The following is a 27,923-nucleotide window of genomic DNA, read 5'->3' on the forward strand; positions in this document are numbered from 1 at the left end:
AGTTCTCAGATGAAGAAATTAAAGTCATCTATAGTCATATGAAAAAATGCTCTAAATCACTATTGATTAGAGAAATGAAAATCAAAACAACTCTGAGGTACCACATCCCACCTATCAGATTGGCCAACATGACAAACAAATGTTGGAGAAGATGTGAGAAAATTGGAACACTAATGCATTAGTGGTGCAGTTGTTAAATGATTCAACCATTTTGGAGAGCAATTTGAAACTATGCCCAAAGGGGTATAAAAATGTGCATACTCTTTGACCCAGCAATAGCACTTCTAGGACTATATCCCAGAGAGATCATACAAATGGGAAAAGGACCTACATGTACAAAAATATTCATAGCAGCTCTTTCTGTGGTGGCAAAGAATTGGAAATTGAGAGGATGCCCATCAATCAGGGAATGACTGAACAAGTTGTGGTGTATCAATGTAATGGAATAGTATTGTGCTATAAGAAATGATGAACAGGCTGACTTCAGAAAAACCTGAAAAGACTTGTATGGTCTGATGCTGAGTGAAATGAGCAGAAGCAGGAGAATGCTGTACACAGTAACAGCCACGTTGTGCAATGACTAATATTGATAGACTTAACCCTTCTCAGCAATACAAGGATCTAAGATATCTCCAAAGGCTTCATGATGGAAAATGCTGTCCACATCCAAAGAAAGAATTATGGAGTTTGAATGCAGATTGAAGCATACTATTTGCTATTTTTTTTTCTGTTTTGTTTTGTTTCCTCTTTCTGGTGGTTCCTCCTACTGGTTCTAATTCTTACCTACAACATAACTAATGTGAAAATATGTTTAATAGGAATATATATGTATAATCTATATAAGATTGTGTGCCTTCTTGGCAAGGGAAGTTGAGAGGGAGGGAGAGAAAAAATTAAAAGTCAAAAGCTTATGGAAGTGATTGTTGGTAATTCAAAATAAATTAATTAAAATTAAAAAAAAAATTTTAGGGGGCAGCTAGGTGACGCAGTGGATAGAGCATCAGCCCTGGATTCAGGAGGACCTGACTTCAAATCTGGGCTCAGACACATAACACTTACTAGCTGTGTGACCCTGGGCAAGTCACTTAACCCCATTGCCTAACCCAAAAAAAAAAAATTTAAAAAGGTACCATAGACAACAAAGCAATATCAAAAGTTTTACATCAAGTTTCTCAGATAAGAAACCTCATATGTCAAATATAGACCAAGTATAGAACTGAGCCAAATTTATAAAAATAAGAGCCATTCCCCAACTGAAAAATGGTCAAAGGATATAAATACGCAGTTTTCAGAAGAAGAAATCAAAGCTATCTATAGTCATGTCAAAAAATACTTTAAATCATTATTGATTAGAGAAAAACAAATTTTTAAAATGCAGAGGTACCACCATACACCTATTAGAAATGACAAATGCTGGAGGGGATAAGGGAAAAATAGGTACACTAATAAACTGTTGGCAGACTAGTAAACTGGTGCAATCATTCTGAAGAACAATTTGGAACTAGGCCCAAAAGGCTATAAAACTGTATATACTACTAGGTCTGTATCAAGAGAATCAAAGAAAAAGAAAAAGGAGCTGTAATTACAAAAATATTTATAGCAGCTCTTTTTGGGGTGGCAAAGAATTGGAAATCAAGGAGATTCTCATCAATTGGGTAATGGCTAAACAAGTTGTGGTATAAGAACTGATGAGGTGGGGTGGTTTCAGAAAAACATGGCAAGACCTATATGAACAAAGAGAACCAGTGTATTAGAGGCAAGTCCAGCTCTCTATACACTACACTATACATTGGCGTCTAACTCAAACAGGAAAGGATCCCTGGAGCCCCATATTAGAAGCTTAGAAAACCATAAATAAACATTATCTACATAGTATTGTATTTTTATTTATTTTGTTAAACATTTCCCAAATACATTTTAATCTGGTTCAGGTCAGAGTTTGACCTGAACGCATCTGACACAGTTTGACACCTCTGCATTACACCATGCTTCCTCCCATGCTAGTGTTATACTTCAGTAAAAGTTAAGATAAACAATAACTGCTGAAACCATTAAAATTGAGACATCTATATTAAGTTGTTTTTACGATAAAAAATTAAAAATTAAGAGCTCATTAAAAAGGGCTAAAATGTTTAGGGCAAAAAAAAACAAAGGAGTGGGGGCAAAAACACTAAGACAGATTTAGGCCTAGAAAATTAAGAGTTCTAAATCTGAATGACATTTTTAAAAAATAGTATTTTATTTTTCCCCAACTAAAAGTAAAGATAATTTTTAACATACTTTTTTTTTAATTTTGAGTTCCTTATTTTCTTCTTCCTTCCCCCTCTTCCTAAGATGGTAAGCAATTTGATATAGGTTATACATGTGCAATCATGCACAACATATTTCCATAAAAGAAAGCACAGACCTAAAGAAAAAACACACACACAAAAAAAGTGAAAAACAGTATGCTTTAACTGCATTCACTCCATCAGTTCTTTCTCTGGAGGTAGATAGCGTTTTTCCCTTCCTTTCCTTAGACAGCATGAGTCCTTTGGAATTGTCTTGGATCATTGTATTGCTAAGAATATCTACGTCCTGAATACGATTATTGGTAACAAGTATACCTGCATTTTCCAAATGGACTATGTATTTTAATATATCAACAGGACTATCCATTTAAGTATATCTTAGTTGGCTAGATACAATTGTATCTAGTTACACATACATAATTCTCAATTATGCTATTTAATAAATATGCTACACTTTTTAAAATCAAGTAACAGCTACAAAAATATCACATATTTAATAAATTATGGTATTTTTATTTACCTTTATATAATTATTAAACTAAATATTACAGGATGGCAGTTTCTAAATTTATATGGCTAGAACACATGGGATCAAATTTTTTCCCTCTTTTATTCTTTGAGATCACATCTTAATAGTTTACTTTAGTATATACCATTAATATATTCAAAATTCTAAGAATCATACAAGAAGCTCAATAAATAAAAACAAATATTTTTCCAAAGAGGTTGGCAGGTACATTCATGGATAGCATTCTAACATACTCTCAGGCTGCTTTACCATAAAAAGCCAGATTGCATAGTCAGAGAATGCAAATATTTAACAAAATAACAAAATAGGGATAAAATTTTTACCAAAGACAAATTTTTGGTAGAACTATTACAATAACACAAACTTTCCTATTAATTGTTCCCTAAATTTGACATGCCATCTCCCATAATATGCCTCTGCGCAAGTTCTAGTACATTCCTACAAGGTATTCTTTCTTCATCTCTGCTTTTTAGAATCCTCCAACCTCCTTTAAGACTCAACTCAGTCTGATAAAGGTCTCATTTTTAAGATATAAGGAATGAGTCATATTTATAAGAATAAGAGTCATTCCCAATTGATAAATAGACAAAGAATATGAAGAAACAGTTTCAAAGGAAGAAATCTAGTTATCAGTAGCATATGAAAAATGATCTAACTCACTAATAGAGAAATACAAATTTAAACAACTCTGAGGTAACACCTCACATCCACCATACTATCAAAGTTAACAAAAAAGGGAATGGCAAATAATGATGGGGCTGTGGGAAAACAAGCCACATTAATGTGTTACTGATTGAATTTTTATAAACTAGTCCAGCCATTCTGGAAAGCAATTTGGAGCTATGCTCAAAAAGCTATTAAATTGTGAATACTCAGTAATACCTAAGTTATACCCCAAAGAGATGAAAGAAAGAGAAAAAGGACCTATATTTATAGCAGCACATTTCATGAAGGCAAAGAATTAGAAACTGAGGGGATACTCATCAATTGGGGAACAGATAAACAAGTTATGGCATATGAATGTGACGGAAGACTATACTGAGAAAAGATGAAGGGGATGAAAAATCTGGGAAGACTTGTATGAACAAACGCAAAGAGAAGTAAGCAGAATCCAGGGAAAAATACATACAACAACAACATTGTAAAGACAAGCACCTTTAAAAGATTAAGGAAATCTGGTCAATCAATGAAAAATCACAATCCCGAACACTCATGATCAAACACGCTATCCACTTCCAGATAAGAAAGGTGATAGACTCAAAATTGATGATTATGACACTTTTTTTGGACATGGATGATGCAAGAATTTGTTTTAATACAAATTTGTACAAATTTTAACAGGTTCTGTTTTTCTTGCTTTCTCGATGCGAGGAGGGCAAAGTAGGAGGAAGAAAATTCAAAACTGAAAAGAAAATATAATTGGATTTTTAAAAATGATTAATTCAGGTGCCACCTCCTAGGTGAAGCCTTTACTGATGTCCCCAGTTGACCGTACTCTCTTGATTCAAAAATTACTTTCCATTTACTTAGCTTTACATTTACCCCACCAGCTATGTAAGCTCCTTGAGGCCAAGGAATATTGTTTTTGTCTTTATAACATCTTGGCACATGGTGGGCATTTAATAATTATTTGTTGAACTGATTGTCTTTTAAATCAAAATGATGCTTTTTCTATTTTCTTCACTATTACTTAGTCCTATTACTACAGATCAATTACTACTTTATTCTGGAATCACATCAAAAGTTACCTAAATCTCAGGGCTTTATTTTTTCAAAGTTTAGATTTCCTAAGAACTCATTGACAAATATCTATTTGAAGATCCTTACATAATGACAGAAAAATTAATTTCTATCACATCACAATTGTATCTAGTTACACATACATAATTTTGCTATCATTTTACATTGAAATCTGACAAACTTATCTAAATCTTTCTCATTACTCAAAAACACTACTGGATTCATTCTGTATGAGAAGAATGGTATGAGCTTCAAAATCAACTGACTTCTCTATCCACACCTTTTGCACTAAAATGACTTAAATTCTGAACATTTTTCAAACATATCTATAACTCATTTCAAACCTAGTATCATTAATAATCTCATTTTATCACTACCTCAATTGACTTATTTCCATCTTTATACTATCAGACTTTATCCTTCCCATTTCTGTCTTCAAATTCTGGTTTTAGGATCAATCCCTCTTTTAAATATCCCATAATGAGCTAAAAGTAAATTACTCATTATAATATAAATATGTATGATCAATAGTAATATTCTTTTTAAAAGGCAAAAAAATTGTTAAATCTTTCATTTATTTTATTCCAAATTTGTTTCTCACTAATTTTTACCTCTTTTCACAACAATAAATTTCTGATCTGCTAATGCACTGAGTTTCTACAGGTTATACTTCATTTTTTGCAATTCACACTAACTTCTCATAAATGATACAAAGCCTTATTTTTTACTAAAAAAAAAAATTCTCTGGCAAACTGTGCACTTACATACTACTGATCTATGTATCTTTAGTCAAATGTAAGAATACATGTATATGTTTATGGAGAGGGAATTATTATTAACAACTCACATTTATATAATACCTTTATTGTTTGCAAAGCTCTTTTCTCACACCAATCCTGAAGCCAGTCAATCCAAGAATTATTGTTCCTATTTTCATTTTTAAAGACAAAATATCTTTCATTTACTTTGCCTGTATAACTCACTGTGGTAGGATAAATTCTATAAGGTTCAAAGGACAAACCAATAACCTATGCTTATCAATCACATCTAAAAGCAAGTCTCATTCCAAAATACTACTAAGTACTAACTTATAAATACTTATGATGGAAGGATGCTAAATTAAAAGATGAAAAAGTTAGTTAACTTTTCCTTGACAGTTCTATTATAACACTTGCCTCATCAACTAACAGATTTTTTAACATTCATATGCCATAACTTGTTCATCCATTCCCCAATTAATGAGTATCCCCTCAGTTTCTAATTCTTTGCCTTCACGAAATGTGCTGCTATAAATATAGGTCCTTTTGTTCTTTCTTTCATCTCTTTGGGGTATAACTTAGGTATTACTGTCATTTCAGAAAGAATTCAAGTTTGAGGAAGGTAATAAATAGAAGACAGAATAATGGAATGTGAACATAAATTTTCTACCAATACAAAATTTAGATGCAATTTGCCTTTGCACACACACACAAAAAGAAAAGCAAATTCTATGATATACCTTTGATATTAAGGTCAAACTAAAAATCTAACTTAATTTTTAATAAACCTAGACTATTTCTAGGATATTTTCAGCTAAACCTGTCATTTAATTGATGTAGGAAAAGTTCTGCCAATGTAAGTTAGCACTGATAAAGCCTATTCAGTATTCAAGTATAATATGTGGTTGGCAAAGTGGTCACACACAAACACACACTCTCTCTTTCTCTCTCACTAACCCCCTTTCTCACTCATCTACGTGTTCCTATTATAATTCCAGCAGCATGTACAACAAATATAAATGTAGTATAAGATGGAACTAAAAATACAATAAAATAATGGATAAATTAATGCTGATAGCTTTTAATCAAAATCATATTAATAATGTCTCAAACTATAAACTCACTAGAATTAGTATACACATACGAAAGGATTTAGCTTTTTAAATCTTACATACCTTCAGAAGTCCCTTTATTTCACATGAGATTGACAATTATTTTGCTTTTTAAATATACTATCCAAGTGTACATCTTCAGTCCATGTGTTAATAGGATAAAATCAGATGAACTAACACATTACAAGAGGAAATTGTTATACAAATTTGTATGTTACTGGGAAATCGTTTCCATAATAATTTTAATTAAGTTAGTACAAAAACTGTATCAAAAGTGAATAAGTACCAAATTTTACCTTTTCTGTATTGTAATATAAAGATTTCAAAGTGGTAAACAAGGGTGGGCAGCCTTTACTGAAGTTAACCCTCAGGAACTTATCCATTAGTTCTCTAAATTTTTCACCTAGAAACAAAATTGTATTTTGTTAAACTTTGATTGTTGTGAACAACTCTTAAAATGATCAGTGTTTAGGTTTTAATAATGCAAATAAAATTCTCAAAAACTGCAACAAAAAGAAGAAAAAGGAATAAAAAAGAATTTTAGGATCATATCTGTTACTATCAAAACGAATGGCAGTTTCTTTCACTTACCATTAGTATCAGTGATCCTTAATTTTTTTTCCTGCATCAAAACATCAACAACTTATCTTCAAGCAGTACTTCAAAAAACAAGCTCTACAAATTTTTTTTCACTTAAGAAAGGCTCGTAATTCACCTACAACCCTTTCTGACTATAAATACAATACTAAGTAACTATGTTCTACAATCTGTAATTCTGGAACCCTACAAACAAGGGGAAAATAGTATCATGTCATTGAAGAGAATCCAAAAAGCATATAACTCAATGTTAACTATAATCAAAATTATATTCCAGAAGTATAAGGAAAAGCTGTAATTATCAAAAAAATCTCCTTTTATACTAAACAGTATTTATTACTACTATCCAAAATTAAAATATATGACTCACTTTAAACAGTAACTATAAAAATCAATTAGCTATAGAGCCCTAATGACTATATAAAGAAATTCTAAGAAAAAAAATATGGTCTAGTGGAAATGACATTGGCTTTGGCATCAAAGGGCAAGGATGCAAATTCTGTCTCTGCTACTTTGTAGTTCCTGCACATTCTTATCAAAATCCCTTTGATTTTCTAGGGCTCATCATCCACATCTATGAAATGAGGTAATCCTTTGGTAACATTACCTATGAAAGAAACTTTAGGGGTAGCTAGGTGGTACAGTCGATAGAGCACCGGCCCTGGATTCAGGAGGACCTGAGTTCAAATCTAGCCTCGGACACTTGACACTCACTAGCTGTATAACCCCAGGCAAATCACTTAACCCCAATTGCCTCACCAAAAAAGCAAAAAATAAATAAATAAAAAGGTATTTAAAAAAAAGAAAAGAAAGAAGAGGTTTAACCTCAAAATGAAAGATGTATTAAATTTCACAAATATTTGAAAGGAAAAGGTAGCTAGTTTGGAGAGTTGATGAAATAAATATATCTACATCTATATCAGAATATAAAATATTTTTAAAAATTCATTAAATGTTAATCTCCCATAAATTGTTTTTATATAATCAACAATGCTAATTTTAGTTAACACAAAGCCCTCCCCAATTTTCCCAGTAGTTAGTGCTCTTCTACCTCTCAAATTAACCCAAATTATATGTATTCATGTACTTGTGTCACTCTTCCTCACTGTCAGTAGAATGTAAGCTCCTAGAGGGCAGTGAGAGTTTTATTTTTGTTATTGCATCCTAAGGCCTAGCACAGTACCTTAAATATTGTAGGGAATGGAATAAATTTTCACAACCAAAATGTCTGTTAAACAGAATGCAAAAAGCACTTAGTTTAACTATCCAAAATTTCACTCTGAATTTCAATTTTCACCTTGCCTCCTTGAAAACTCAAATGCTACCATGCCCAAACACCTCCATATACTAAATGCCTCCTTAAACTAAATGATAATAAGATACAAAAGCAAAAGTCAACAATACTGTATAGTAGCCAAATCAAGAATCCATATTTCTCCACTCAAAATGGAAAAGACTAGATACTAAGTTTCTTAAAGGTTCTGCTTTCCATAAATGCTTTCCTCCTTCAATTAATACATCATTCACCCTTCTACTGGACCAGTCCTCCTTTGTTGTTTTTTCATCACTCTTCACTCAAATCATAAAGCCTGGTTGATGAGATATTACTTAGAATTCCTAAATCAACTCTCAATTATTCACAATAACAAAGAACAAAAATAAAAATGTTATTTTAACATCTTCTGCAACTAAATTTTATCATATTTACTAACCACTTAAAATCATACTTTTCTCCCTATATTTCTTTTTATTTACTTGACCACTTTTTGCCACTAAGAGATTAAATGCCCAAATGCAGTTAAGAGAGGAACTGTAATGGCAAAGATATTGGTCAACCAAACTCTATCAAAAGATGACTACATACTTTCCCCAACATTGGTTTGGACACTTTAAAGATTCTTTGTTCAATTGTCTAATCTTTATTTTTATATAAATGGCATATCTAATAAAAACAAGTATTCTGTCACTTTACATAAATACAACTAATTCTCAACGTTATAATGCTGAAGAGACTTGTAATGAGATCTGATAAATTAAAATGAAAGACACTATGAGTTTGCTGCCATAAATTTGTAGAGTCAGTGTCCACTAATGTTCAGTTTCTTTTTTTCCATAAAAACGATTCATATGACCTAGATGAAAACATAGGTCACTACATTATGAAATGGAGCATGAAGATATGAGCTATATAAAACTGGAGAAAGGAATCAAATAACCTCTCCTCTTTTAGATTATAAAATTATAGTCAAAGAAGATATACTCACCACCACCCAATCCATCACCTAAAAATATTCTTGTTTTGCCACTTAATCTAAACCTCATTATCAATCATACTGCCAATTGTTTCAAGGATGTCTGAACATTTCAGTACTTTAGAAGGTATCTATATTTGCTCAAGGCATAAACTTATTAAATATGCCTTTTCTATGAGAACGACAGAGAATAGACCTCACCTTGGGAGCCAAGCATTTCATTTGACAGTTACTAACAGGGTTTTACTTGTTACTTGAACTAATACTTATGAGCATGCCCCAAAGAATAACATTTTAGAAAGACAAACTATGTCCTTAAGTCTTTTTTTCATCTAACACTTGAGTTTTTTAATATTGTTTTGTTTAGGTAATAAAGTCCATTGAATTCATTATATGCTTCTTCGGAATCCTTGTATCACAAAACATAGTATTTTGTACCAATACTGCACACTCAAAGTGTTAGGACTTTGCTCAAGAGACTGGGAAATTTCACTGAGAAATTATTCTCTAAAATAATTACCAAAAGATGACAAATAATTTTTTTTTAAAAATCAGACTATTTTTATCCACATAAAATTCTGTCCCACAAAGTAATAGTCATTTAGGATTCCATTTTGAAATTCTTTTGCCTCAGGATTATTAATACTACATAATGTAAATGTAGAAGGAAAGGATTCCTAGGACTTTTGCTGTGTAAATTTCTCGAATATATCCTACCTTCAAACTCTTTATTCTTAGAGAAAGACCTCCTTCAAAACTTTCTTCACACCCTCCCCCATCATGTTCAATGAAACAAGATATTTCTACTATGATTTTCATTCATTTTCCCTTTTTGAGGCTTTAAGAAGAGGGTAGTATTTCTTTCTTCAGCTCCCAAAAACTGGTCCACTGTCATGCCACCACCTGTACATAATTTTTCATCTCCCACCTCTATGCCTTTATACTAGTGGTCCCCATCTCCAGAAAGCATTTCCTTCTGACCTCTGCTGTAATACCTCACAAAGCCGTAACATATTCTGATAATAAAATGGCTGACAAAGGAAGTTCCTGCCAATTAACATTCTTCATATCACAACCAACACCTCCTATTTCTTTCTTTCTTTTGCTTTTTGGTGAGGCAACTGAGGTTAAGTGACTTGCCCAGGGTCACACAGCTAGAAAGTGTCAAGTGTCTGAGGCCACATTTGAACTCAAGTCCTCTTGACTCCAAGGAGCTCTATCTTAGCTGCCCCTACACCTCCTACTTCTAGGCTGTATGGATACACAATTTTAAAAAGGAACACAGGTTCTTGGTAGCTCATAAAACCTGGAACATAATATGCAATTATGGAATCTTTATAACCTTCAGAGAAAATGAAATGATCCAAAAATCTCAAATCCAAGAACAAAGTAAGGTATATCTTGTTTACTTCTTAAATGGGAAGTTGTTTGTTTTTTTTTAGTTCAATTACAGAAAGAGAGAGACAGACAGACAGAGATGTAAATAAAGAAGTAAATAAAAGTTTTCAAAAAGAATCTCAACCTTGGAATCCCAATCTCAAAGAATCCCAATCAAATTTCTGCATAATTTCTTAAATTCTAAAGTGGAATGTATAATAATTTGCTACAAAAATATAATAATCTTATGAAATTTCCCAAGAGAATTTGTATTGACCCCATTAGAATGTCAGTCAGCTCCTTGAGGACAGGGAACATGTTTCTGTCTTTCTTTGTAACCCCAGAGCTTGCATAGTGCCTGGCACATAGTAAGTACTCAAATAAATGCTTGTTGACTGACGAAAAAATTACAGAGCTATCTCGAAGTCTGGAAAAAATCTTAACACAATACACAGTAGGCAACAACCTAGAGAATAACAAAAGACATTTTTTTTACATTCCTCTCTCCATGGTATGAAAATTCATCGTTACATCTCTAAATTAAAATAAACTATTTTAAGATAGGGGCAGGGAAAATACAATTTCCATGCTTTGCATAGGGTATAAAAATACTTCCATCCTGGCTCTGTCCAGCTGGAAAAAAAAACTTAAGTCCTTTAAATTATGCCAATTTGGAAAAATGACAATAGTGATCTAAAACATATCCAGATAGTACCTGGGACAAAGTTTAAAGGTAATCTTCTGGGTAAAAGTGCTCTAGGGTGCCGCTTACTTATTTCTTCATAAATATGAAGCTTCTCTTCTAAGGTGCCTATTATTAATAAACACATACAAGATATAGTAAAAAAAAAATATGTAAAACATAAACAGCAGTTTTACATTTCTGAATTACAAAAAACTACAAATTACAAAAAACTTTTAAAATTATGGCAAGGCTGACTTTTTAAATTTTGTAGTGCCAAGATATTTAAAATACTACCAAAATAACTTAATAAACAATACTTTAAAAACCTATAGCATTATTCCCAGGAAGAACAGCCCCTTCCCAAAGCAGGGCCAATTTTACCTGGAACACAGATAATATATTCTGTTTTTACCTCACTCTTTAATATGCCCTTCATTATCAGCAAAGTAATGATTCATTATAACATATAAACAATCATTAAGTAGCAGAGATAACACATACTTCCAGAAAATTATACGGAAATAAATGAAAGCTAATGGGATGGCTTTATAGCTCCAAAATTCCTAGATGTCATGAATGTATTTACATTTCATTTCAAAGGTAAACCGTTGGAACTTCTGTACATGTAATATAAATACTAAGAGGCACAAGTAACAGTCTAGATAGAGGGTTGCACTGGGTGTCACAAAGACCTGGGTTTATTCTACCTCTGACATCCTAACTATGGAAGGACATCTTTCTTCCCCCAAGAATATGTTTTGGAGCTCCAGTGTGGTTAGATTTTAAAACTGAGTTATTCAAATGAGAATAATTACTTTCAGATTATTAAAGATCTGGAGATATTTTGAAACATTAAGTAATCTAATTCAAAAAAATTACATGAAGGTTATTGCACAAAATGTGCTTTATATGGCTATGCTTTGTGTTATAAAATAGCAAAAATCTCCCTGATGTCACCAAGCTATGATTATATTCTTAAAAAGTTTACTCACTGGTTCCAGAGTAAAAGTCTTGTCACATACTTAAAATTAGAATGTTGTCAGGAACAAACCATTTCAGTGCCCTATTTGATGTCACAAGTTGGAGCTCCAGAACTTACCAAGGGAGAGGAAAAGTCCTAAGGACACCTAAAAAATAAAGTACTATGGTTATTTTTTGTAAATTGATGGAATTTAAAGTAACATAGGATCTTGATATATAGAAGTTAATTCATTTCATCTTCTAATTAAACACAAAAAATACTCTCTTTACTATTAATTACTGTATTAGTAACTAAGACTTTACATCAACATTTCAGCAGTTTAAAAAATATTTGATGAAATAAAGGTTAAAAATAACTGACCTAAAATAGCTATAGACACATATCTTATCTCACTTTGATTTTTTCCCACTCTATATCTACAATCTTGAAGAACACTGAGGTAAAACAGGGATAAAAGCAAGTAGTTTTGTTACCGTTTGTTACATTTGACTTTTTTTTTAAACTACATAAGAAATTCAGTTTCACATACATCCCTCTTTTTTTGTTCTCAGTATATTCAAATGTTCATATCTGTAGAAGTTTTTTAAAAAAGATAAGATCAAATCAATGCTCTAAATTCATCAACAATTTGATTAACGAAGAGTTAAAGGATATATTACAGACAGATGGCTCTGCTCACAGTAAATACTTTGTTCAAGAGAAGTGCATAACTTAGGAAGTGGAATAGAAATGGTTAAACCACTAATCTGTAGTCAAAAGAACACACCCAACTTTGCTAACTGAAAGAAAAATATTAAATTTAGAGCACACTAAGGCAAGTAACTTTTCAGTAAGATCTTTCATATTAAAAAAAAATTTTAACTTATTTCCCAGGCTGTATTTCCAAAATATGAAAACTATATAGGCAGGACCAATTTTTGTCACAATATCCACACATTTACCCGTGATAAATTTTGTTTTAGAAATTTACATTTTTACTCCAGCAAACATTTAATTTCAGAAGTATTAACTGAAGAAATTAAAGAAGGATAATCATGAAACTGTATGAGTCTTTTTAAATGATAACAAATTACACTAAATGTTTTTCTTCTGCATTCTACAAATAGAGGAAAAAATGCAATTTGACAGAGTTGAAAGAGATAAGTGTTAGGGTATTTTCATCATTATTATTATTATTATTATAAAAAAATACAATATATACCAAATTTGCTAGGTCCTTAACTCTGTTTTAGTGGTAAGTTTAATGCAAGTAAAATTAAGTACAAGTAAATTAACTACAAAACTAAAGACAATAAAACTCATTAGTTTTTATCTACTAATTTAGAAATTCTGATAGCAAAAGGTAAATTTTATCTCTATCAAAGTTGGGAAAACTACCTTTGATGAGAAAGTTAATAGAGAAACAAAATGGGAAGGGATAAGATAAAACTACTTCAAGAACCAAACTTAAGTCATATTCATTGACATTTGAACAGTATGTTTAATGTATATATTCATTAAAGCAATGAACTTAGCCTAATAACCTCTGACCATTTCTATGGCAGCTAATTATTAGCAGAATATAACCTTGAGCAAATCCTAACTTCTCTGGCTTTAATTTTCTTCATCTATAAAACAAGGATAATATTTACCCTGTAAATATCCAGGGTTATTATATGAACAGATCTTTGTAAAACTGAAAGTGCTGTAAATAACGACAGCTCTTGCTATTATTCTATGAATCTGAAACACACGTGATTACAATACTTTATAACTATTCTGTACTGATTTTTCATGAAAAAGTTGTATCTTTACCATCAATTAGTAACATTTTGATGTATATAATGCTGTTAGCTAAAAGGTAATTTTTAATTCTCTCTAAAGCATTTAACATTTAAAATATTTCCTTAAAATTCATGAATATTTAAATATTTATTAATATGAATTTACAAAATAGAAAAAAAAGAAAGCCTCAATATTAAAAAAATACCACTGAAATGTGTTGTTCTGTAGATCTAATAATGGAGTTTTACAGATTATTCTTCAAAACAGTAACATTTTAAAAGCAGTTAAAATAAATTTATTACATACAAGGTTGCAGAGCTTTTTCTAAGCCTTCATAGTAATTCCAGTTTTCAGCATTCCGATCAATCAAGTCTTTGAATATTTCACCAGCTTCTTTCAATCTTCCCAATTTCAACAGTACTTCTCCTAAAATTAAGTTTGATATTTTTATGTGAGCTAGTCAATTTGTACTAAATTATCAACTACAATAAATGGGGGAGGGGAACAGGATATCCACATATGTTTTCTTTCTGGGAAATTTGCAGAAGACAAATAAAGGACATAACAATTTACAGTCTGGTTTCCAAAAATCAAACTCCATTTTCACAGTTCATCGAATGACTGCTTAGGTTCCAGAATTTCTATAACCTCTGTTGTATAATTTCACAGAAAACTTGAGTTGGAAGAAACCTCAAAGGCCAACCTGTACCTGAACAATAATTCTCTCTACCACATACTTACGGTACATAATAAATGGTTATAAAGTTTTCTTAAAGACATCTAGTGGAGTTGTGGGGGAGAACCCAATACCTCCTGAGGGAGCCCCCTCACTTTAAAAGAACCTACAGTAAATTTATTTTAAAACTAAAATGAAAATAAAATTTCTTAATTTAATGGCACTCCTTAAATCATTTCAAAGAACCCTGGGGAGATAGAAAAACTAAGGTTGGGAATCTGGTCAAATATATTTTCTATGATTTGAGATAGTTTTGGGGGTCAAACTACATCTTAAACTCAATTTTCTTGTGACATACCAGAAAAGGCAGTCATAAAGAATTAGGAAAAAAACTTTAGGTATAACATAAGGCAGATTTTTGGCCCAAAGTAAAAATAAAATGCCTCAATTTGGGCTGACAGGAGCCATATTTTTTATTTAGTTAGTATTTTATTTTTTTCCAATTACATGTAAAGATAATTTTCATCATTCATTTTTTGAAAGATTTTGAGTTCCAAATTTTTCACCCTCCCCTTCCCCTTCCCAAGACAGCAAGCAATCTGATACAGATTATACATGTGCAATCATTAAAAACATATTTCCACATTAGTCATACTATGAAAGAAGAAACAGAACAAAAGGAAAAAAAAACACACACACACAAAAAAAATAAAAATAGTATGCTTTGATCTGCATTCAGACTCCATCAGTTCTTTCCCTGGATATAGGAGCCATCTCCCTAAGAGCCATATTCCATGTCCCACAACAAGCAAACTAGTATCTCACTGCAAAAACTTATCAAGTACAGTAGTACAATAACATAATGCCAAAGTATCCAATTTTATGTTGCATTCTTTACTCAACTACATTTACGATCAACCACTGAACCTTGTTACTGTAATCTCTAGTCATGAAGAGCTTAGACAGCATGGTATGTGTGGGGTTTTGAAGATCTGTGATCAAATTAACTTATTTCGTTGAAGATTTTGGTTCATTATACTAAAGGAAAGATATATGCTACTCCCTTACAAAAAGACTGAAGATATTTTGAGGAGTTAAAATAGCATATACAATTATAGAGACATACTAATTCAGCAAGAGGATAACTTCAATTCAGCTAACAGATTTTTAGAAGTTCATGATGTTAAACTTTTTGAAAATTACTTAACTAGTAGATGAGATAAATGCTATGAATACAGCTTACAAAGATTTTAGCAAAGCTTCTGATAAATTATCTCATACTATTCTTGAAGAAGATGAAAAGATGAGATCAGAGATACTCACAATAGGCTCATAATTGGGAAATATTTAACAAAATAAATAAAAATGCAATAGAATACCGATAATGGCAATATATAGTTTTCTGAGTCAATATACTGTCTACGTGGATCCTTGTGTACCAGAGGCCCTGGCTTCTATTTGAGTATGACATCAGTAAATTAGATAATCATTCTACAAAATGGATTTGGAACATGTTGAATGGCTAGACTCAAAGAGTAGTCATTAACATCAACATGGCAGGTCACCAGTAGAGCTGACCTGAAAAAAGATCTCGAGGTTATGGTGCACTGTAGGCTCAGTATCAGGTAGTAATATGATATGAAAGCCAAAAAAGCTAATACCATACTGGGCTGCCTAACTTCCAGGAACTAAGAACTCTACTCTTTCAACAGAACTCATATGGAGTGTTGTGTTCAATTCTTCATGCCATAGTTTAAGAAGAATTTTGATCAGCTTAAGTGTGTCAAGAGGACAGCAACCAGGAGAATGAGGGATCTTCAGTCCATGATGTATGACGATTAATTAAAGGAATGAGATATGTTTAGCCTAGAGAAAAGAAGATTCTGGAGACATGATAGCCATTTTACTTCAAGGGATGTCATATGGAGGAATGATTAGTACTATGCCAGAGACAATTCTTTCTTATTTTCAAAGTAAATTAGTAAATTGTCAGCTTTTTTTTTTTACTTAAACCATATCACTGTCCTTCCTTAAGCAGTATGCAGGAAAAAATGTTTTCATAACTAACAAAGATATTAATTATTTGGACAAAAAGACAATTGGTTAGTTGGTGTCTTTACTCTCTTAATTGTATACTACTTCAAATAATCAGGCAACAACTAGTAAGGCACAGGATAAATTCTAGAGGCGTAACCATTCTTTTGAAGGGTGATTTTCAAAGAAAGAAAAAGCAGAGCAACTTATCCTTAATTTCTTCTACTACAAGTTTATCACAGATTTGATTTTCATATGTTTCTATATGTTCTAAAGATTCTTGAAATAGATCTGCTTCTCTCATCACTTGGTTCTGGTAGAGTATCAATTCACTATACTCATAATCTTATTATATTTGGTGGAATCTAGAAAAAAGGGAAAGAGGGACAAAATAATCAAATACACAAAATAAAGGTTAACCTACCAATAGCTAAAATTATGACTTCTTTATTTAATTGGAGCAGTCTTGTGATGGAACTGTGATTCTTATCAGTGTGAGTACTCCTACCACCAACACACATCAAGACCCTCCCAAGTAAAGAAGCCAAGGTAGCAGAGCTTGAAAATTTAAGAAAGGGCACAGAGCAAATATATTTTATGCTTGTCATTTGTTAATTTGTTTAGTTTCACTTTTTAAATACTAAGCACTTATCTAATGTTCTGTAACTTATTTTGTATACTTTTATTAATTTATATGTTATAAATTTATATTGTAGATTAACTTTTTTGGCAAAGTTATTAAATTTATAATAAAAAATTCCCCCCAAATGATCAGATTTCTTCTTTTTTATGTTGCTTAGTTATTACCACATTTCTAACACCTAAAGACTCTTTTTATCTTTTTCAAGAGAATATTCATGAATTAAAAAGCATAGGGCTTCTTCACAAACTACTCAGCAGTCCTTGCTTGATCCAAAACCTTATTTTCCATAAATTTTCACAGGGCTCTCTTCCACAACAAAACCTCTAAGAATCTAAGTATACATTGACTTAATTTGGAGCATCTTCTTAAGTTCTCCCTGCAACTTCTTTGCTCCATTATTCTTTGCAAAGAATTTTATTTATAAGCTGATCTTTGTAGCCCATCAAACTACATTTCCTTTGCTGCCTTTAGGCACACAATAAAACAACACAACCCCCCTTTGTTTACCTCCCTGTGAAACTAAAAACTATCCCTTAATTTGTTTGAGATTTCTTTAGTTGATTTCATTTACAGCAAGAATATTAATTTGCTTGGGTTCCTCCAATAATAGTCAGCTTGTTTGTGATTAACCCAAAGTCACACATTCTCAATAACATAGTTAAATTAATGTTTGTAGACAGTATATAAATTGAGTTTTACCACCTTCTGCCTCCTTTTCTGCTATGGTAACTGAAAAAGCATAAGAGTAGTGTATAGTACTAAGGGGAATTTAGGATTTTTTTCATCTATTTAATTGATTTCCAAAGTTAAAAAAAAATGACCTGGTAACCAACCTCCTGATGTCTACCTTTTTCAAGGTAGAGGACTAAACTAGTCCTCAACCAGACCAAATCTGTTCTCTACTGGCCCATACTCATAGCCCTCTCAGTTGGGTCAGACCTACCAAAAACTGCACTCTACTGGCACAGTCCTCAGAAAACTATAGGTCATCTTCACATATGATGAGGTATTAGAATAGCTCTTTAATAAAGGAAGTTTTAGTAACATTACACTTTTTTTTTCCAAATGTCTAACATACTTGCCAATGGTTAGGTAAATAGAAAATCAGCTCTGTGAGGGTAGGCTAAGACTGTTTTAATTGTCTTTGCAACCTCTATGTTAATAAGCATACTGATTTACAGTAGGCATTTCACAAACATTTGAAATTAATTAGGTTCACTATCACGTACAAATACAAATATAATTAAAAATAGGGATAAGAATTCATTCTTCAAAAACAGGCCTCTTCCTCCAAAAAACTTCTAAAAGCTAAACTTAAATGCCAAATAGCAGCAATTCAATGAGTTAGCAAGCATTTATTAAGCATTTATTATGTGCCAGTCCATTGACTACTGTGTTAATATGGTTAAATTTGATTTGATTTACTTTCACCAATAAGACAATTAAAAAACTAAGAAAAATCCTCCCTTTCCTTGAGGCAAAAAGAAAGCCTACATGTGGGTAAGGACCTCTGAAGGGCCACAAAGCTTTTATAGAACTATCACTAAGCATAACCAAACTTTTGTCATTCATTTAACTCCAAAAATAGCTGCACTGTATTCAGTATAAGGGAACATACCCTTTGCAGACTGTACATGTCTCCCACATATAATATTTTTCAAATGAATGTACATGTTATCATGACGAATAAAATACAAATTCATAGTAGCTTTTAGTCCTCATATTTTCCTCAATTGACAGACACCAATAGTACAGAATTACTTTCATGTGCCCATGTGTATGAAAATTTTTTTCAAGTTAAAAAATAAAGCATACACTTGGAAATAGCTGGAAATCATAGAACTAGACCTTTTGCACATAAAAAGCAAAATTATATTTAAGCTATCCCTATGTCTTCTATATAGGAATATTTCAATCAAAAAAGTCAATCATTTGGTTAATAGAATTAACCATTATTAAGAAAGGCTATCTTTAAGCAAACATATTAAAGTATAAACAAACTCACAAACTATCAGACTTATGATAATACATGCCCTATTATTTAGTAAAGCTATCTAATTTTCCTCCCTCCTCCCAACTGTTTTCAAACTATTGTTGGGGAAGTCTTGAAATAAGTCTTACTTGCTGAGTCTTTCTAAACTCTTCCAATAGTTTTTGTGCCATATCATAATCTTTCAGCAAATGATATGCTATAGCATATCCAATCCATGAAGCATTGTTGGGCACAGCTGAAGAAGCTGATACCTTGTCTCCTTTAATACAGAGTGGGGGGAGGGGGGTGTGGAGAAATGACAGAATTTTAGAATGAAAGGAACCTTAACCATCACAGACATGAGAGGCTTCAATTTACAGAAAAGGAATCTGAGAACAAATAGGGTCACATGATTTGTCCTATCTTTTTTTAACTCAATATAAAACAGCTGACCTCATGATTATAATAATTCCCTAAATTACTAAATTTTACATTTAGCTTATATTTCTACTAAACTTAGGAGTCCATGTCTTTTTAAGTAAAATTATTTTCTAATAAGGATCATTTTAATACTTCAACTAAAACATTGGTATTTGTCCTATATGTTAAAATAAAGTTCTTAGGCCCACAAAACTTTCAGTAAACTTTCAGATTTTTCCCCTCACTTTTCACTGTTAGCGTTGATACTGATTTCTTATACTGAACTCTCTTCACACACTATGATACTGAGATTCTGGTTGCTAGTTAGTCTAGTATTCCACAGCTTAATGATAGTTTTCAACCATATTAACATGATCACATAAATTTATGTAAACTATAAATATAATTTCTAGGCTTGAAAGAAATTGAGGTATGGTTAAAAATGAGAGGAAAAAAAAACTGAAAATACACTAGTAAGATACACCACTACTGACACTGGAAACTACAGGCAAAAATCTCAAAATCTGACAAATTTCTATGGGCCTAAAGATTTTCATTTTTTGAAGCTAACATTAGCAAAGATGCATTGGAAAGCTACCCCTGGAGCCATGAGGAACTCAGTTCAGATCTCACATCTGACATATACTGACTATGCGACCTTAGCTAAGTAGCTTAATCAAGTAAGACAAATCTCTTAAGTTTCCATTCTGCTGAACAAATGCCCATCTGTTGTGGGAGTTTCTTTACAAAACATTCCCTTCTCTTATGAAATCACAGATACAGTCGTGACTCTCCTGCCTTCCCCCCTGAAACACTATAAGCTAGTGTATGGAGATGAGAGTTTTGGGGATCTGGACCTGTGATTACATGAATTTTACGTGTGTGCATAAATAGCTTATTTCTTGTTTATAGTCTCAGAGAACTGACTGGTCCATGGTCACCAGTTACCCTGTGACAAAGGTAAGACTTTACCCCAGATCTTCCTGACTCCAAGGGCAGCCCACCAAAAGGTGCTTGTCAGTATTATGAATACATAAATCCATAGAAAGTAAGCTCAAAGAACCTCAGAGTTGGAATAGACCTCAGAAGTCATCTAATCCAAGTGATACCTGAACAAAAATACCTTCTCCAACAAGTAAGAAGTCACCCAGACTTTGCTTAAAGGTCTTCAGTGAAGGACTCTTTCTCACACAAGGCAACCCATTAAATTGCTGGACAACCTCAACTGTTAGAAGTTCTCTCCTTTACACCACATGAAAATCTGTCTCTTTACCTCTTCCACCCAACGTTCCCGGTTTTGGCCTGTGGGTGCAAACAGAACCAGCCTAACTCTTCTTCCACATGAGAGTCCACCAAATAATTAAGACTAGAGTCTTCTCTTCTCTAAACATTCCTAGTCCCTTCAATTATCTAAAAGGTCAAGTATGACCTGTCATACTTGCCTGTCATTTTGCCTGAGACTTGCCTGTCATTTTGCTCAAGAAGCTTCAAGGGCTACTCATTGCTGTTAGGATAAAATACAATCAATGGCATTATCTTAGTCATCAACATACCAACAAAAAAATTTATCAAATTATTTTTCTTCTTTTTATACTTTAATTGTAAATGTTAAGAGACAGCATAGCAGAGTGGAGAGAAAGCCAATTTCAGAATAAGGATGACCTGAGTTCAAGACTTGCCTCTGACACATATATACTGGGTATGTGCTCCCTGGCAAGTGAAAAGGAAAGTATTGATTACTTTGATTTATTTTTAGTTTGATTATAGGATTAAACTCTTTTCTTTAGGAAAAGTTAGCCCTAACAGCTAAGCCAGACTAACAAAGATAGTGCCCTCTTAAGTCTAGGTTACCTATGGATTTAGTGAATAGATTGAGAAGACTTAATCATTAAGTAGCAGATAATTTAGAATAAGAATAATAAAATAATCATGGGATTACTCTTTTTAAAGGTTAAATTCCCCTTTCTAGTTTCTAGCAGAAAGGAAGGTTGAACAAAGGTGAGGTTCCCCTTTCTGGAAGCTGGAGAAAGGTTAGGTAAAAGTTAAATTCCTTTTTTCTAGTCCTAGTGAATAACCCTCTTTTTTTTTCCTTGAGCTAGAGTCTAAGTTGAGTAATGAAATCTTCTAAGGAAAATGGAGGTGGTGGGGAGGGAGACTGACTGCTAACTATGACCAGAAGTTCCTCTTTCCCAGTATACCTTCTAGTTACAAAAGACACCATCTGTAAGGAATGGACTTCTGGGTAGGATTAAGAAAGCCTGGGAGAAGTTAACTAGTCAGATGACCCGCCTTGTCCAATTGAATTATGTTCAAGACAAGTTTCTATCATTTTTTTAACTCCTCTTTTCTGTTATAAAAATCACTTCTGTAAATCATTCCTAGTCTCTGATTTCTGAGGAGTCAGGTAACCTAATCTGATATACAAATGGTAGCTTTGTAAATTAAATCATAGATGGCTTAGTAACTTTGTCCTCACTTTCCTTTTTATTTCAAATAATTAATTTTAACACAGGTCACTTAGAGTCAACATCTGAGGCAGCTCTCTAAATACAAAAGTTGCAGAACAGGTGTCAATTTGTATTATTAGTGAAGAGTACCAATGAAATCACAGCCCACTCCCCCCAAAATTTAATTCACATAAACTTGTAAAATACAAAACTGAGCCTGGGTCAAAGGACATTATGTCATTAACTCAAAGTACAAACAAATAACAGATGGATGTTTTTTTAATTCCCCCAGTTTCAGTTTCAAAAACTAATGATTAAATTTCAAAGATGACTAATGATAAGGTTTAAAAAAAGCTAGAGATGTATTGTCTATTAATTTATTTCTTGTTTAATCCTTCTCGAAATTATTTTATTCACCTCTGAGGTACATTACACATCACATAATAGACACTGAATAAGTATTTGGGGAATGAATGAATACTCTAGCCTCACTCATAATTTGGAAATAAGGACTAGAGCCATGATTTAATTGCCACTAGGGAACTCTCAAGTAAGAAAACTCTTTCAACCAATGCAAGTTAGCATTTCTCTGTAACTTACATTCAAATAAAACTACCTAGAGCACTTATTCATCTTTTAAATTATATCTGTTTCGGGGCAGCTAGGTGGCGCAGTGGATAGAGCACCGGCCCTGAAGTCAGGAGGACCTCAGTTCAAATCCAGCCTCCGACCAAACACTTGACACATACTAGCTGTGTGACCTTGGACAAGTCACTTAACCCCGACTGCCTCACTAAAAAAAAAATAAAATAAATTATATCTGTTTTAAAATGCATAAATTTAATATTAGAATACTTACACGATAGCCTTCAAGGTCTCTGATTTGGATTTGTAACAAACAGAGATCTCTCAGGATTTGTAGATTGTCTTTATCTAATTTGAGGGCATTTTGATAACACTTTATAGCTTCATCATATTCTTATCATAACGCTGCAAAAGTCCATATATGTGCCAACCTAACAAGTTAAAGAAATCAACATTCACAGATACTAGAACACAATACTGTACTTTTCCTTCTAACATACCTCAGAAAGTTTTTTGTTTAAAACGAGGGCTTTCTAAATCAAAGTATACTAGGCATTTATTCTTCATCATAAGTATAAAACTAAGTCTCACGCTAAAAGTGACAATAATATTAAGATTTTTTAAATTTTTTAATATTTTGTTTTTCCCCAATTACATGTAAAAACAATTTTTAACATTTTTAAGTTTTGAGTTTCAAACTCTATCCCTCCTCTCTCCCCAGGATGTAACCTGATATAGGTCATACATGTGCAATCACATAAAACATTTCTTTATTAGTCATTTTATGGAAGAAGACTTGAGAAAGAAAAGAAAGAATGAGAAAGACAAAGAAATAAAGAGGAAGGGAAGGAAAGAAAGAAGGAAGGAAAAAAGGAAGAAAAGAGTATGCTTCAGTCTGTATTCAGACATCATGATGTTCTTTCTCTGGAGATGGATAGCATTTTTCATCATGAGTCCTTGCAGAGTGTCTTGGATCACTGTATTGCTGAGAATAGCTAGGTCATTCACAGTTGTTCATCGTATAATACTTCTATTGCTGTGCACAATGTTCTCCTGGTTCTGCTCACTTCATTCAGTATCAGTTCTTGTAAGTCATTCCAGGATTTTCTGAAATCATTCTGCTCATCATTTCTTACAACACAATAGTATTCCATCACAATCATATACCACAACTTGTCCAGCCATTCCCAATTGATGTATGTCCCCTCAATTTCCAATTCTTTGCCACCACAAAAAGAACTGCTATAAATATTCTTGTGCAAATAGGTTCTTTTCCTTTTTTTTTTTTAATTTCTTTGGACACAGACCTAGTACTGGTATTGCTGGATCAAAAGGTACACCCTTGGGGCATAGTTCCAAATTGCTCTCTAGAATGGCTGGACCAGTTCACAATTCTACCAACAATTCATTACTGTTCCAGTTTTCTCACATCACCTTCAACATTTATCATTTTCCTTTTCTGTTACATTAGTCAATCGGATGGGTATGAAGTGGCACCTCAGAGTTGTTTTAATTTGCATTTCTCTAATCAATAGTGATTTAGAGATTTTTTTATAATATTAAGTAATTTTAAAAATAATTTTATATTAATTCATCTGACCAAGAAAACTCTTTGTATACTGCATTCACTAAATTACTCTGACTAGTAACATGTACACAATATTAGGGTAAGCCCTCCAAGTCTCTTTTATTTATGACCAATTAAGGTTTTAGCATATCTTCAAGCAAAAAATTCATAATACTTACATGCCCTCTTCATTCTGCAGAGAGCACTTAACTAAAGAAGTATTTAAACATATGGTTACCAGAGAGCTCCATTTGATAATATTTGATAATATGACTACTGGGAAGACATATTAACTGATACAGACTAAAGTTACCAGAACTAAGAAAACATTACATGTGATGATGACAATATAAATGCAAAGAACAATTCCTTCCCTACCCCAATCAAAACAAAGCTGTAATTACAATGATCAAGTTGGTCCCTACAGAAGAGATATAAGAATGCATTTTCCTATCTTGTTTGAGGAGATAGTGATTCTATGAATGTGAAATGTTACATACACTGTCAGACTTCATTCATGTTTAGTATTTCTGAACTTTTTTCTCTTTTATTCTTTGTTATAAAGGGAGGACTCTCAGGGTGAGATGAAGAAGATACGTTGGGAAATAAAGGTGATATGAAAACAAAAGAAGTAGATTTTTTTAAAAAAAATACTGCTAAACCTAATAATATTAAATTAGGGTCAGACAAGCTTTTTCATAAGAATACAAAGCCCATGTAAAAAGTTAAGACAAGGGAAATTTTTAAAAAGATTTTATGAATGTTCATGTATTAGAATGCTGACATTAAGTCAAAACAAATTTATATTATCCAGTCTGAAAAGTATTTTATAGGATTTAGAGCTAGACCTTGAAGTTAAACAGGTATAACTCCTCCAGAACTTTATAGATGAGAAAAGTTGAGGCCCAGAATAAATGAATGAATAAAAAAAAAAGTATTTATTAAGTGATTACTATGTGCCAAATAGCACGCTAAGTACTGGGGATACAAAGAGAAAAATCAAGACGTCCCTGCTATCAACCACGAGAGACAACACATCAAAGAAAGTCTAGTAACAGGCAAATAGAGAGGCCCATTATTCTTAAATATTCCACAACAGGGCAAATAGCAAGACCCTGACATCAGATGACAATCCTAGGAAGCTGAAAGAGGGAAGAGTAGGACAGACAGTAAGATCTACTGTTCCTCCACCTCACCAGATGAAAAACAGTTGGAGACTCTCATCTCATCTAAGCTATATAAATGGTCAAGTAGCCCAGATGTGTTCTAGGCAGCCCAGCATCAGGGGAGAGCATAAAGGGAAGACATGAGGGACGGAAGCCCTCAGAGAGATGACTTGTTCAAGTTATACAAATTAATTTTAATAAACATTATTTACAAGAGAAAAATATAATTGTAAGGAAGGCCCCAATCAGGTTATTAAAAGCACATCCCCATCCAAAAGAAATTAAGTTGAAATAGCTATATCAATAATTTGCAATTTTCAAAATAAATTAATCAAAAAAAATAATGTGCAATTAACTAAAATCTGATTTAATTAAGCTTTCCTCTAAACTTTTTAGCCTTATAATGTGCAGGAGATTCTATTTAACTATACACTTAAGTAATCAAAGCTCAACATGCACACTTAATACATTTCATTTTGTATTATAGTTACATATTAAGTGTATTTTACCTTTCCACTCTACACTACAAGATCCTTTCAGCCAAGGACACCTAAGTTGAGCCTTAAAGGCAAAGGATTTTAGCACAGTAAAAATAGTTAAAAACTGGAGAATAAGGACTTTATCAATTGGAAATAGATGAATAAATAGGTGTATTTGAATAGAATGGGATATAATGAACTGTACCAAATTAGCAACTCAAGAAAAACATGGAAAGACTCGCATAAAATGATGCAAAGAGAAACAAGCTAAACCAGGAAAACAATATAGCACTGACTATTAGAATGTAATCAAAAAGCAACCAAAAAAGCAAGAGAACTAAGATTAAAGGCAATGATCAATACTGGTTTCAAATGAAAGTTGAAGAAACACATCTCCCTTGTCTTCATAGGAAAACAGGAGGCTATAGTTTCCAAATATTTATGTTAGGAGATACAGGTAGTGTATGGACTGGTTTTAACTGTTTTTCTTTGGGGAAAGGAAGGGTTCCAAACAGAAGTAAAAAATAGATATAAACAAATATCTCATATAAGAAACAACAGGTGTCAATAAAACAGAAGATAGAGAGGGAGAAGGGGAAATACATTGCAACCACTAACTATTCCCATCTGTGAATTATTCCAAAGCTGTCCGATGGCTTTAGAGTATGAGATGCAAGCCATAGATGAGCCCAAATGTTAGAGTGGAAATAGTTCTGGATTTATAGCCAGAAACCTCAACCTCCAATTCCACCTCTGTCACATAGAACCTGTGTGATCTTGGACAATTCATTTAATCTCTATGAAATCCAGTGTCTTCATTTGTAAAATAAAGGATAGTACCATATGACCTCTAAGGTCCCTTCTAACTCAAAATCTATGACCTTGTCTTGTTCATAGTGATAATTCTATTAATACCTACCACGATACTTTTTGCCCATAAATGTTTAATAAGTGTTTGAATTATAATGTTCACCCCAGTGTGGGAAGGGTACCAATTTCATTAATTTCATATTCTAACAATTCTTGATTTCATTATTCTGATAGAGATGATAAAATGCAACATAACAAATAAAAATTAAACTACTAAACTCTTCAAAAGGATACAGACATGGCTCTTGACATCATTCCAAAGTCCTTTATGAACAAATTCATATGCTTCTTCTTTCTTTCCTAAACAGTTCAATGTCAACCCTTTCATAGCCAAGGTCCCTGCAAAAAACACGGTAAACCTATATACTTATACGTAAGAGTTTCAAAAATCCCTGCCTAAGTTGAAATTCAACCCTGGGATCTTTTAAGATTACAAATCGATCTTCATGGAATCACTTCCAGGTGAAACTGCACCTTGGAGCAATGCCTAAAAATCGGTTCTTACAACTGACAAGTATCTTTTCCTTTTTTAGCTAAACAAAACACTTATAATACAATAGTGGGCAAAGTGTATGTAACACTTAAGAACTAACAGATATAACCAAAGGAGATATTCCAAAGCCTTCTTTTACTGACCTTGATTTGCCCAGTGTTCAAAAAGAACTTCTTTTCCAAAAGTCAGTAGCCTAATTCTACTCCCACTGTTAATGCAGGGGGTTTCCTAAACCTCAAGACAGTCTAGATTCTTTTCTGTAATTGTCTTCCCCACCAATATGTCCTCTTCCCTTTAAGAGCCTCCATACCCTTGTGTTTTGGGTCAAGTTCAAAATAGAAATTAAATACTTACTGTGAATTGAATCTAATTGAGGAGCTTCCAAATTTTTTCACCCAAAACCTTAAGCTGTAATGAACTAAAATCTTATCATTTCCTAAACTTATGTCCCACATGAGGTAAATAAGAGTTTAGCAGGAATATT

General features: G+C 32.6%; 1 protein-coding gene across 1 annotated transcript in view; it reads right to left on the reverse strand.

Annotated features, from left to right (window-relative positions):
• NAA16 (N(alpha)-acetyltransferase 16, NatA auxiliary subunit) overlaps positions 1-27,923 on the reverse strand; it is an 82,799-nt gene that overhangs the window by 46,626 nt on the left and 8,250 nt on the right. Inside the window, 10 exon segments of the mRNA XM_027873458.1 lie at positions 6,727-6,833; positions 11,372-11,467; positions 14,394-14,515; positions 17,010-17,143; positions 17,145-17,162; positions 19,562-19,656; positions 19,659-19,692; positions 23,139-23,257; positions 23,260-23,295; positions 27,181-27,285. Coding sequence (XP_027729259.1) covers positions 6,727-6,833; positions 11,372-11,467; positions 14,394-14,515; positions 17,010-17,143; positions 17,145-17,162; positions 19,562-19,656; positions 19,659-19,692; positions 23,139-23,257; positions 23,260-23,295; positions 27,181-27,285 — 866 coding nt within the window.

The sequence above is a fragment of the Vombatus ursinus genome, unplaced genomic scaffold (genome assembly GCF_900497805.2).
Source record: "Vombatus ursinus unplaced genomic scaffold, bare-nosed wombat genome assembly UNPS02014802.1, whole genome shotgun sequence".
Taxonomy (NCBI): Eukaryota; Metazoa; Chordata; class Mammalia; order Diprotodontia; family Vombatidae; genus Vombatus; species Vombatus ursinus.